Here is a 12,847-nt window from a genome sequence, read left to right on the forward strand (position 1 = left end):
GAGATAGCTGAGCTCTGAGAAAGAAAAAAAAACTTACTACCTCCCACAAAATAAAAGTGCATGGGAAATAGGATGAGTAAAGATTATTTCAGATATTGTGGCTCCAATCAAGTGACTTAGCTGGGAACTTGCCTGGTCAAAGAGGAGCTTGCCAAAGCCACCACCTGAATGGTAGGAGAATGAATAAGCAAAGGGACCAAAATTCCTTCGCCATCTGTGGTGCAGAGTGACTGCTCTGGGACAGCTGCCGTGATCTGCCCTAGCAGAGACTGGAATTCTTGGGTGGATGACCTCTCTGGACATTGATGAGAGAACTCACAAACATTCAGCACAACACCTCAGGTTGCTCAGAGGTTTCTAGAAATGGGGTATGACTCTTCAAAGTAAAAACTAACCCTCTCCCACCATTAGAAGAGAAGCATTTGATGTCAGTGGTAGAGGAAGGGAGATGGGGCAAAAGGGCAGTTCTCTAAAACAGGCTGGGGGCAGAGGGAGAGGCTCCCCATTTCTCCCATCCCTCCACAGATCCATCATGAGATATTTAGTATATTCGTTACATGAGAGGCAGCACTACTACACAGGGAAAGTTCAGTTTCCCATTCTAAAATGCTAATAAAATGTAATGGAATTTCCAGGGGAAACACTGCTTTAAATGAAAATGTTCAGCCTGCTTCATTCTGATTCATCCATATCAAGTGAGAGGGGAGAACCACTGTTCTCTGGTTGCATGTGATGAAGGCAAGATTATCTCACAAGATATTAGGTGAGATAATAGGTGAACCTAGGTAAGGTTCAGTCTTGGCTTTCTAGCCAAAGCTTATGGACCAAATCATGTCTTAAGTTGCTAGCACACCTCTTCCAGAAAATGGCTTTATGAAAGATGAAATCCATGCATGTCTTCTACAGACTGCAGTGTAGAACCCAGCTAACAGTTTCAATGGGTAACAAAAAGAGAGAGCACCAGTCCAAAAGGCCTCTTCACCTGATTGGCTCTTTGTGCCTTGGCTCCGCCCTCCCACAGCTCCACCAGGGCTTGGCAGCAGAAAGAAGGCTGTAGAGGGCGGGACTGAGCCATTCCAGGTCCAAGCAATACCTATGAATCCTGGTTCCTGTACCTGGAGAGCACACCACCCCTCTTTCCCATATGGTGGAACTGAAGGCAGTTGAAGAATTCCTGCTTCCTAGTCTCAGACCTTTCCTCTGGAATGGAGTGCCCAGCTCTCTTAAAGAGGAGAAAAGGAAATTGAAAATTTAAGTACTCTTCAGATTTGCAATGAGAAACTCATTTATAACCTTTGCCATGCAATTTCAGTTCAATGCTGAGAGTGAAGGTCAGGTTATAGGGGTTAAGAAGAGAAGCTAAGAGGAGTGGGAGATGGAATCTAAAAGACAGCCAAATGTTCAGATGTTTAAAGTCACTTGGTTTCGGTAGATCAGAAAGTGTGCTTTGTGTGAATTATGTTTTAATGAGCTCCATATGCTCCTGCTTTGGGCCCACATGTATAACCCCTGTTCATGCACAGTTTTAAGATTTAAAACATCTTTTTTGTGCTTTTAATTATTAAAATGGCTTCTAGCTATTATTTCTTAACCTCTCCCCAAAATATCATCTTGCCACTGACACTCATTACTCTTGCTGAATTTCCTTTGTTGCCTCCCAAACTCAAACTCAGAGTTTGAACCATCTTTGACTTCCTCTTTTACTTCTAACATAGCTAATGGCTTCTCAATTTTGATAGGATTTTCAGTCACCTCCACACATCTTTTCCTAACAATCAGTTTTTTTATCTTGCTGGTATCTGGGACAAAGATAGCTGGTCTCATTATGATGATAGTTCCCTAAGGTTACTGCTCTTTTTTGTCTTTTAAATAAGTCTATTATAAAATCAAACATTGATTAGAAGAATTGTGGTTACCAGGGGGTGGGGGGAGAAGAACAGGGGAGCTGTTCACTGATATAAAGTCACACTTACACAGATGAGTAAATTCGAGAGATCTGTTGCACACCATAGTGCACGTAATTAACAAGAAGCTACCATGCACCTAAAATTTGTTAAGAAGGTAGATCTCATGTTAAGTATTCTTACCAAAACAAAAAAAAATGAAGAGACAAGAAAACTTTTGGAAGTGATGGATATATTTATTACCTTGATTTTGATGATGGTTTCACAAGTGTATATAATATGCCCAAACTTACCAAATTATGTACATTAATTACGTGCAGTTTTTTGTAAGCAATTATACCTCAATTTAAAAAAAAAACAAACAAAATAAAAAATAAAGAGGAAGAAAGGAGAGGGGAGAGAAAAGATGCCCTTTCAGGACAGGAGGCAGCACGTCGAACCCCTCTGGCAGCAAGTGGTGCAGGGTTGGGAAGAACTGGTCCCGGCCCTCTTCATTTTACAGCCCAGAGAGCTGCACGAATAGGGCAACTGAGCCAGGGCTGGAACTCCGGTTTTCTAAATAATCCAGCCATCCTTTCGTCTGCCACAAAGCATAACTCTCGGTATCAGCACTTGTGAGAGAAAGTGGCACTCCTTCAAGGAGAAGCAGAAATGTGTGGTGCTGAAAACATGGACCTAGATACCAGACCACTTGAGTACGAATCTCAGCATCACCTACAGTTGAGCAATGGGTAAGCTATTTAACCTCTTTGTGCCTCAGTTTTCTCATCTGTAAAATAAGGATATTAATAATACCCATCTTAGAAGATTGTTAGAATGGAATTAATATGTGTAAAGCCCTTAGGGCAATGTCTTGCATGTAAGTGTGAGCTGTTACTAGGGAGCAACTGAGTCACTTAGGTCTTTCCCTCCTAATTTTGTTCCTGGAATCTTTTTCTCCCCCTTTAAGAGAGAGGGGAAGGGAAGGAGAAGGGAGAGAAACATCAGTGTGCGAGATATGTCAGTCAGTTGCCTCCTGCACACCCCCAACTAGAGATGTGGCCTGTAACTCAGGCATGTGCCCTGAGTGGGAATCAAACCAGTGACCTTTTGGTTCACAGGCTGGCGCTCAATCCAGTGAGCCACACCAGCCAGGGCCTGGAATCGTTAGATAGAGGGAAGACTTCTCATCTACCCTCATGACCTCCCCCTATTACATGAATTATTTCTGGAGCACCTATAACAGTTCTGATTCTATTCCTCTACAAGCCACTGAGTACTTGTGTTACTATTGGTGTTTAACTAGACATTGACAAAGGAAAGAGAGCAAAGAGAACTAGACACTGAGCTTAATAAAATGGGAAGAAGAAGCCTGTTTGTTTCACCAGGAAGCTACAGCTTCACACTCGAGGGAACCACAGCATTATGCTCCACCAAGGGAATTAACACTCCTTCCTCCCCCACCTTCCAGTATCAGACTCTTGGGGGGGCACACAAGGAGGTACTCGATCATAGAGGACTGTCAGTCTAACTAGAGAGTGTAAACCTATCCAAGCCCATGAAAGTTTGGAAAGTCGATTGGTTCTTTTAAGAAAGCACCTGGTCCATCCCAAACCCAAGGTCCTAGTTATAACCCCTGTGGAACAAAAAAAGTGCTCTTTCTTGTTCATGACCTGCACTCACATGGTGCACACACCTGTTCTCTCCATGGCCTCCAGGAGGGAGTCCAGCATTTGGACTGCAGCTGGAAACATACACTAAGCTAGCCCGATGCTGGACTGGACTGGACTTCAATATGGAGCATAAAATCTGGGTAGTGGCTTTCATCCTTGCTCTACTGAGGACAAGATTGGGCTTTTTCATGGCGAGACAGGCCAGTGGGAAGTCAGGAGAGGAACCCACTTACTAGTACATCACAATAAACCATACCACAGAGTGACATCCTCCCATGCGGTTCTCGGGAAATTTTCTTTTTTTTTAAAGGATTTTATTTATTAATTTTTAGAGAGGGGAAGGGAGAGAGAAAGAGAGGGAGGGAAATATCAGTGTGTGGTTGTCTCTCATGTACTCCCCAATGGGGACCTGGCCTGCAACCCAGGCATGTGCCCTACCTGGGAATTGAACCAGTGACCCCTTGGCTCACAGGCTGACACTCAGTCCACTGAGCCACACCAGCCAGGGCGGGAAATTATTTTCCTTTAGACACTGCATGAGCCCCACTTCCACCTTCCACTGGTAGCACTTGGAGTCTTCCCAAGAAACAAAGGAGCCTTCAAGGTTCCCACTGCCTTTCCTCCCCTTTACTGAATGCTGATCTCCGCCCTCTGGAAAGCCGTGTTCCATTGATTCCCAGTTGTGCCCTGGGAAGTAGGACGTCATAACTGGCTCCACGATGCTGCCCTCCCAGGCCTTATGATCCAAAGAAACAGATGCAGGCAGAGGGCGGGCACCGGGTAGACTGCAGACACAGGGAAGAATTGTTCTTCACTGGCTGTATTTTGACCAGATTTCTTTTCATCTCCTTAACCTTGGTCAATCCTGAGATCCCTGGGTCCTGAGGGGGTTGGGAGGGGGAAGGGTTTTTCCTGGAACAGAGGCTGGCACCAGTCCAAACAAAGCCCAGAATAGGAGTCAGGCTGGACATCTAAAATTTGATGGATCAAAGACCTGTGCCAGCTGCTTCCCTTGAACTGTTGTTCCTAGGGGGTCAAGGTGCATTCACTTTGCTCCCCAGAGCATCTTCCGGGACCTCTCTCCAAGAGAGTCTGGAGGTGCAGTCCCACAGCCTCGGCCTGGGACCGGGCTAAATTGGGAATGCGAATGCAGCAGGAATGCAGCGCGAAGGCACCTGATCTTGCGTGGCTGCCAGCTCTGAGAGGAGCGCGCCCCCTCCTCGTCCGCTCTTCCCTCAGCGCCCAGCTCTGGCTGTGGGAACACGGGCCTCCCCACAACACCTGGGCGGGGCCGATCCCCGGGAAGGAGCGCTCACAAGCGATAACTTTTGACAGTTTTCCCAGGTCAAAGCACTCGACTTTCCCGCCGCGGGACGGGGCGGGGCACCCCTGGTCCCGCCCCTGCCTGGGCACCGCCTTCCCAGGTTGATGGCAGCAGCAGCTGGGACTGCAGGGGCGCAGGGCCTCGGAGAGCTGCAAGCAGCGGCGGGAGAGCGCAGTAGAACACCCAGGCCCCAGACGCTACGGACCCCCGGAGAGGCAGTTCCGGCGCCCTGACGCCTACTTCGGCCCCGGTGCGCCCCCAGCTCCCTCCGCAGAGCTGTCGCAGCGTGAGCGCCCCTCTGCCGGCTCAGGACCAGGTACCCTCCCTACCCCCTCTGCCGCAACCGCCGATAGCGGAGCGGGCAGGGTCTCTTGAGGGGGCGCAGGTCTGCGCCCCCTCCCCCCTCCCCACCCCCCCCACCCCCCGCCGCCCAAATCGGTCCCTGGCAGGGAAGACTTGGTGTCTATATTTGGACAGACAGTGGCCCACGCGCCCGCAGGGTGCAGACTCCTCGTCTCACAAAAACACAGTGCTGGGACAGGAGGCCAGAGGAGGGTGCGGGGAGGCCAGGCCTTAGGCCCCGGGCTGCAGAAGCGGCTTGAAGGACATGGGGATGCCCGGGGCTCGATAGCGAGCAGGAGTCAGTGGCTGGGGCTTTGGAAAAGCCCCTTGTGCCCCTGAAGAAGAGCACAGGGCAGGCCCTGGCTGAAAAGGCACCTCACCCTCCTCTCTCCTGCAAATCTGGCCCTGCTCCCCGCCCCCCGTGGAGCACCCCGCCCCAGGAGGGTTTAGTAGGATAACAGGAGTCAGAGAAGCAGGACCCCTAAAGTATGTAGGCAAAAGCCAGAAGACCATGCTTAGGGCCTTTTGGAGAAGACAGTGTAGAGGGGAGTGGAAAGAAGAGAGATGATCCACCTTATGCTATGCCCCCAAAATGACATAGGAGGGAATTGATGGAAACAACAGCAGAAAGGACTCAGGTTAGCTGATAGGAGGGACTTCTTGGCAAAGTTTTAGAAAAAGGCAAAACCTCATCTGCCTGAATTATGCCAGAGAAGCAGGTCTTGGGGGCAGCTGCAGTTCTAGCTGGCTTTGAGCCAAGATTGGAGGGCCAAGCCCTCTGATTCTGGACAAGGTGCTTCTAGGAGATAAACCACTTCTGTGAAGAGATGCTTATCCAAAGCTGGCAGTGGGAGGGCAGCCTGGCACTGAGGCTCCTCCCCAAACCACTTCAACTTCCAGGAAGGTTTTGGGTCCAGTGTCCCCTCATTCTGGGTCTCTAAGAAGTCAGGCCCCACCCAAATCCCAGCTCCTTGTATTAAGCAGCACTTCAGGGGTGGTAAAGAACTTTCCCATGCTTTAATTGCCTTGAAGAAATCTCCCTGCTTCTAGGACCAGCTTCTGTATCAATTTATACCCAACTCTTGGCCAGATAACCCCTCTCACTTGCCACCCTCCCCACCCTCGCCCCTGCCACACACGCACACTCTTCCTCCCTCCCACTGTTTACAGGACTAAGGACCAGAGGCACTTCTGGGCACTGAGAGCCTCCATCGCAGCCCCCAGCCATGAGCCGGCGTGTGGTTCGGCAGAGCAAGTTTCGCCATGTGTTTGGGCAGGCAGCAAAGGCTGACCAGGCCTACGAGGACATCCGCGTGTCCAAGGTCACGTGGGACAGCTCCTTCTGTGCCGTCAACCCCAAATTCCTGGCCATTATTGTGGAGGCTGGAGGCGGAGGTGCCTTCATTGTCCTGCCTCTGGCCAAGGTGAGGGATGAGGGAAGGAAGCTGTTGGGGGAACACTGGCCATGGCCCCCGGGGAGTCCTGGCAGCAGCCTCTGGTCTCACCTAGTTCCAATCCTCAGCTAGGAGGGCGATGTGTTTGGTTGGCTGCTCCCTATTCCCCAAGCCCTCCTAGACCCACTGGGAGGCTCCCTCACCCTTCCCAAAGCAGCAGCATCACAGTGGCTGCACCCACTCACAGCCCAGCACCCTGTCCCCAGCAGGGACCAGAAAGAGGTGTTGGAGATAGTTTGGAAGCAGTGGAATCAGAGTCTGGCCAGATTCTCTTCCCGTCTCTACTAATGCTACACCCTCTCATGTTTTGGGGAATCTTTCTCCCTAGCCCAGCATGACCATTTGATTAAAGCACACCACACGGCACCACACAGAGGGCAGTCAGGCTCGCTCTGTCCAGAGTGCCTGGCCACCTCCCCACTGAGGTTCTCACAGTAAGGTAGAAGGAGAACAAAGTTCAGGGAGACATGACACATAAGGCCAGAGCTGTCCCTACCCCAGGGATGGGGGCCAAGCAATGACTGCCACCTTTGCTGAGGATCCTCAAGCCCCTCAGCCATCTCCACCCCAAGCATGACCTTCACCTGGATTCTGTCCCTACACCTTGTTAGGGGAGGCCCCACAGGTGGCAGGAAGAGGCCTGACAATAGCCAGTGACTCACTCCAGGACAATGCAGACACCATCCAAGGACACCATCCCCGGGGCTCAAATTTCAGCTGGAGCCACCTCCTCCCCCAGTTACAACTGCCATTCTAGTGCCACACAGCCACCCTTCTCTCCTACAGTCTGGGCCAGTGCCAGCCCCTGCAAAAAGCCCCCACAAACAGCCCATAAAGACCAAAAATAGATGGGCCCCATGAGGTTGAGGGGCAACAGGCACCAGGAGTGCCTGCCTGCTGCTTGTGGTTCCAAAGTAAACCAGTGACAGGTGGAGACCTGCCAAAGGTGGCTAGGAAAGGACTGTCGGGCAGATGACACACAGAAAGCCCTGTGTGTTATCTCACCTTGACCTCTTCCACCAGGGGCTCCCCATTGACATCCCAACTCGGGGAACAGGCTCAAGAACAGCCTCCTCCAAGTAGGTGCTTTGGAAGAGCACAGGACCAAGAGTTCAAGTCTTGGCTCTACCAGTGGGTCTACCCTCTTGCAGGGGGTCCTCGGCTAAGTCATCTGACTTCTCTGTGTCTGATTCCCTGCAGCTAAATGACTTCCGCTCTGTCTACCTTCAGTGCAGTACAGGAAGTAGGCTGGGTGGGAGTGGAAATGCAGAGAGGGGTCTGTGAAGAGAAAATAGATGACAGAGAATTGAAATGTAAACAGGGTCACTGCCTGCTCCCAAAATCACACAGGAGAATGGCCCCACATCTCCCTCTCTGACCCCTCCAGACAGGGCGAGTGGATAAGAACCACCCACTGGTCACTGGGCACACTGCCCCTGTGCTGGACATTGACTGGTGCCCACACAATGACAATGTCATCGCCAGTGCCTCAGACGACACCACCATCATGGTAGGAGCCAGTTGGAAGCTGTTGGGTAGCTGGGAAGGGGGAAGCAGGGAGGGCTGCCTCACCTGTTCTGGGGAAGGTGGTAAGGGAGGTGCCGGGTCCCAGGGCCCTGCCCTACCCAGCTCCCAGGCTATTTTTAGCTACATGCCCACCTCCTCCCAGCATGCACTGCTTAGGACTAATTATAGCCATGGCCAATTTGGGGCCTGAGGAGCAGGAGGGTAGCGCTCTGAAGTTTCCGTGCTGGGGTGAGTAGGAAGGTCTCTGGAGAGCTGGCAGTGCCCCCTCCTGGCTCCCAGCTGCTTCTGACCCAGGCAGACACCACCACATCTTGCCCTGCATTTGGCACCACTCAAGAAACCCAGTAGGATTGGAGGGTTGAGGAGGGGAAGTAAGGGAGGAGCAGAGGGACAAAGTGGCTCCTCATCCTACCCGTCCTCTGCCTTTTCCTCCTACCCAGGTGTGGCAGATTCCAGACTATACCCCTATGCGCAACATCACAGAACCCATCATCACACTAGAAGGCCACTCGAAGCGTGTGGGCATCCTCTGCTGGCACCCCACTGCCCGGAATGTCCTGCTCAGTGCAGGTCTGGGGGCCTAGAGGGGGTCCCTACCATAGATCTGAGGGTGGGGGTGGCAAAGGCAGGGCCCTGGTTGATGGTGCATGGCCACTCTGGGCAGGTAGTGACAACGTGATCATCATCTGGAACGTGGGCACTGGGGAGGTGCTCCTGAGCCTGGACGACATGCACCCAGACATCATCCACAGCGTGTGCTGGAACAGCAATGGTAGCCTGCTAGCCACCACCTGCAAGGACAAGACCCTGCGCATTATTGATCCCCGCAAGGGCCAGGTGGTGGCGGTGAGTGCCTGGCCTGCCCACTCCCCAACCCCTACCCCAGGGACCAACTGTCAGACCCCTCCATCTGAAATCCTCTGAGCCCCGGGTCCCAGCTCTCACCTCCCCCACCCCATCCGCAGGGACCAGTGCCCCCACCCACCACCCGCGTTGCCTGCAACCACAGCTCCCTGCCCCGAGTAAGCCCGGAGCCCCCAGTTCTCTGCCCCACTCCTCTGCCCTCCCCTCCCCTCCCCATCTCAGGAGCTCAGAGGAGGGCTCCTCGATTTGTGATTGAGAAGGGGGAAAGCTGCAAACTATCCTCCCACTAGAACTTGCATGACACCCGAGCTCCCGGACCCTTCTCCTCTCAGCCGGTACCCAGCGCTATCTTCCAGGGGCAGGGGCCTGACACTGGCTCGCAGCCGGGCCCTTTCCGCCCTAGTTGACTCGCTGGGGTGGGTAAAGGGGGGAACCCTCTCGCATTGCTGGTCCCAGCTGGGTGCTCTGGGAGGGTGGCTGCACTTGCCTCCTCAGCCTCAGTCTAACTCGGGGAGCGCGGGGCGCGTGCATGTTTGCGCCTAGTGCGCGCAGCCGACCGGCCCTCTAACCCACTAACCCCGCGAGCAGGAGCGAGCCCGGCCTCACGAGGGCGCCCGCCCGCTGCGGGCCGTCTTCACTGCAGACGGGAAGCTACTCAGCACCGGCTTCAGCAGGATGAGTGAGCGGCAACTCGCGCTCTGGGACCCGGTAGGCCAGGCCACGCCGGGCGCGTGCGCTCGCTACTTCGCTCGGTCAGCCCGGAGCGCTCTCCCAGGCGGTGGCCGGTGCCCAAGAGGGCCGAAGCGGAGCGGGAAGTACCCGTCTGGGAACAGCCTCGCTGCGTCCCCGGGAAACCAGCAGACATCCCCTGCTCTAGGGGTCAGCCTCCGAGGGCGCTGGAGGGCTCACCATCTACTGAGAGATGCACGCCTCCGGCTCTCTCAGGGCCCAGACGCTCCGCAGGCCCGGAGCCAGCCAGGGCCCCCGGAAGCTGAGTACTTAGACCCCCTTTTGTCTCCGCCTCTGCCTCCCATACCTAAGTCTGCAAGCTGGTTGCTCGGCCCCCCAGGATCCCCAGAACAGGCAGCTGGGTGACACCTCTCCCTGTCTCCCCCCTACCCCCAGGAGAGGTTTGCTGCCCACGAGGGGATGAGGCCCATGCGGGCCATCTTCACGCGCCAGGGTCATATCTTCACTACGGGCTTCACCCGCATGAGCCAGCGAGAGCTGGGCCTGTGGGACCCGGTAACGCAGCTGGAAGCTTGGGGTGTGTGCCCCGGGACTGGCATCACGGGAGAGGGGCCAGGCGCCCCCCACCCGCAGGGCATGCCCACCTGGACAGGGCTGGGGGCTGCTGCCCTCTTTGCAGCGCCTACCATCCCCACACCCACCCCTCTGCCCAGTTTTGCTGCGTCGCCTGAAGGAGCCCACGCTGGCGCCCCCACCTGCTGATGCCGAGTCCCTGGGGGTGGTTTGCGGTGACTGCATGCAGCGGCGCGAGGGGCATGTGTGCGGGGGACTGGGAATGATGCGTCCAGGGGCGGGGCCTGCTGCTGGATTCACCAGAACTGTGGTGGGAACCCGTGAGGTTTGGGGGTGGGCAGGAAACGTACTGGGGCTTCAGGGGATCCAGAAGCAGCACAGAACGCGGGACTGGACTGGTCACACCCCCTGTGCTCGGGCAGAACAATTTCGAGGAGCCAGTGGCACTGCAGGAAATGGACACTAGCAACGGGGTCCTACTGCCCTTCTACGATCCCGACTCCAGCATCATCTACCTATGCGGCAAGGTGCTTTGCGGCTGGGCGGGGAGAACAGGGGGCTGGACAGATGTGGAGGGCCCCTCCCGGGGTGTGTCTCTGAACCAACTGGCTTTGCAGGGCGACAGCAGCATTCGGTACTTTGAGATTACCGACGAACCACCTTTCGTGCACTACCTGAACACCTTCAGCAGCAAGGAGCCTCAGAGGGGCATGGGTTTCATGCCCAAACGGGGGCTGGATGTCAGCAAGTGCGAGATCGCCCGGTCAGCAGCCTCCACCCTTCCCGCTTGCCTGCCTCCGTTCTCACTTCCCAGCGGGGAACACACGAGGGGGTCCCCCAACAGTGTGATCTTTGGGAAAGAGTGGGGAGGAGGGTGTCAAACCAGCTTGCTTCCAGTGCCAGTCCCAGCGCTAACTAGCGTGACATTCTCTGAACTTCAGTTTCCTCATCTGTAAAATGATGATAAACACCCCAGCAGAGGTGTTTTACCAGCTGGACCAACAATGTGTTTAAAGTGCAATGCCTGGTAGGCACTCCGCAAGTGTTGGCCTCCAACCGGTTGGTCCCAGGTAGAAGTTAAGGGAGCGGCATCTTGCGGGGGTGCTGAACCCCACGCTCCTTTATAGGTTCTACAAGTTGCACGAAAGAAAGTGTGAACCCATCGTCATGACTGTGCCCCGCAAGGTGAGGGGCCAGGAGAGGGGTCGGGCGAGGCTCCGAGGCGGGAGGGAGCGGAGCACGTCCTGCTGACACGGGTCCCGCGTTCCTCGGCCCCCGCAGTCAGACTTGTTCCAGGACGACCTGTATCCAGACACTCCGGGCCCCGAGCCGGCCCTAGAAGCGGACGAATGGCTGTCGGGCCAGGACGCCGAACCTGTGCTCATCTCGCTGAGGGATGGTTACGTGCCCCCCAAGCACCGAGAGCTCCGAGTCACCAAGCCCAACATCTTGGACGTGCGCCCGCCCTCCGGCCCCCGCCGCAGCCAGTCGGCCCAGGACAGCCCCTTGTCGGTAAGATCCCGCCAGGCTCCATCCAGTCTCCTGGGCCCCCTACCGCCCCCTCGGCCGACACCGCCTCTTCTGTCCTCTGCGCCCCAGCAGCAGCACACTCTCGAGAGGTTGCTGGAGGAGATCAAGGCCCTTCGAGAGCAGGTGCAGGCCCAGGATCAGCGCATCACGGCCCTGGAGAACATGCTGTGCGAGCTGGTGGACGGCACGGACTAGCGCTCCGGGGACAGCTCCGAGCCCGGAGGTCCAGGCTGGGCCGGCTGCCTGGACTCCGCTGGCCCAGGGCTTTGGTCTGGAACTCGGGACCCCACGTCTCTGGGCTGGGGACGGAACCCCCCCCCCCCCCCCAGGAGGCCTAGAGAAACGGAGCGTCTCAGAGACGCGCATCCCTGGGGCTGTGCGCCTCGTCCGGAACTCAGCAGGAACTGGCCTTGCGAGGCTGGGGCGACAGGACCTCAGCTATGGTGCCGCACGGTGAGACGTGTCCCCCTCTGTTTCTCGCTCAGGGCAGAGAACGTACTTAGTTATTAGCGGGATGCCTGGGGTTATTTGGAGAACTTGGACTTGACCTCAAAAGGGTGACGATTCGTTGGGTGTCCCCTGACCGGCTGGGGGGAACTGCAGCGCTTCTCCCGCTAATCAGTGCACTGGACTCCACAACATGAACGGTAAACCGAACAGGCATCAGCCCGGGGGTACAAATAAAACCCTTTGGCTGTAGAGCTGGCCTCACTGGCCACGCCCAGCAGAGGGGTCTCTTCCCACCTGCGGGGGAGAGGGCAGCTTCCTCCTGGCTCCTCTGCAGGACATCGAACAGAACTGGCCTGAGGGGGCCGGTTCACCATGTCTCCCCAGCCCACCCCACCCCCAGTCCTCTGCTGTGGCCTTGACTCTAGGAGGAAAACAAGACATGCTGAATGAAACTGTTTACTAAGCGCTCAGTCTGTGCCTCCTGCATGGATGAGGGGTGAGGAGGGCAAGACCCGCCCAGTCTCTATGAATGCTGCG

The 12,847-nt window shown here is 55.2% G+C and overlaps 1 protein-coding gene across 9 annotated transcripts; it reads left to right on the forward strand.

The window, feature by feature from the left end:
- Nucleotides 1–4,913: 4,913 nt before the first annotated feature.
- Nucleotides 4,914–12,780, forward strand: CORO6 (coronin 6). Of its 9 annotated transcripts, none has more exons than XM_036033308.1 (12): nt 4,915–5,196; nt 6,393–6,646; nt 8,064–8,186; nt 8,644–8,773; nt 8,868–9,049; nt 9,656–9,775; nt 10,193–10,312; nt 10,753–10,857; nt 10,948–11,093; nt 11,458–11,515; nt 11,612–11,842; nt 11,930–12,780. In XM_036033308.1, exons 2-12 carry the CDS (start codon nt 6,449–6,451, stop codon nt 12,053–12,055), a joined length of 1,539 nt encoding a protein of 512 aa, XP_035889201.1. In that variant the 5' UTR covers nt 4,915–5,196; nt 6,393–6,448; the 3' UTR covers nt 12,056–12,780. The 9 variants fall into 9 exon arrangements, with proteins under 9 accessions (XP_035889205.1, XP_035889201.1, XP_035889202.1 ...); XM_036033309.1 differs by having other exon boundaries at nt 11,933–12,780; XM_036033312.1 differs by lacking the exon at nt 8,064–8,186 and having other exon boundaries at nt 4,914–5,196.
- Nucleotides 12,781–12,847: the final 67 nt, after the last annotated feature.

This window comes from Phyllostomus discolor, chromosome 8 (assembly GCF_004126475.2).
Source record: "Phyllostomus discolor isolate MPI-MPIP mPhyDis1 chromosome 8, mPhyDis1.pri.v3, whole genome shotgun sequence".
Taxonomy (NCBI): domain Eukaryota; kingdom Metazoa; phylum Chordata; class Mammalia; order Chiroptera; family Phyllostomidae; genus Phyllostomus; species Phyllostomus discolor.

What these genes read in the sequence shown, in the direction of transcription:
- CORO6 (XM_036033308.1), top strand. Translation starts at nt 6,449, where the DNA reads ATGAGCCGGCGTGTGGTTCGGCAGAGCAAGTTTCGCCATGTGTTTGGG. An exon ending in GCAAGGGCCAGGTGGTGGCG is followed by an intron (nt 9,050 to 9,655) that starts GTGAGTGCCTGG and finishes CCCCGCGAGCAG; the next exon opens with GAGCGAGCCCGGCCTCACGA. An exon ending in TCATGACTGTGCCCCGCAAG is followed by an intron (nt 11,516 to 11,611) that starts GTGAGGGGCCAG and finishes CGGCCCCCGCAG; the next exon opens with TCAGACTTGTTCCAGGACGA.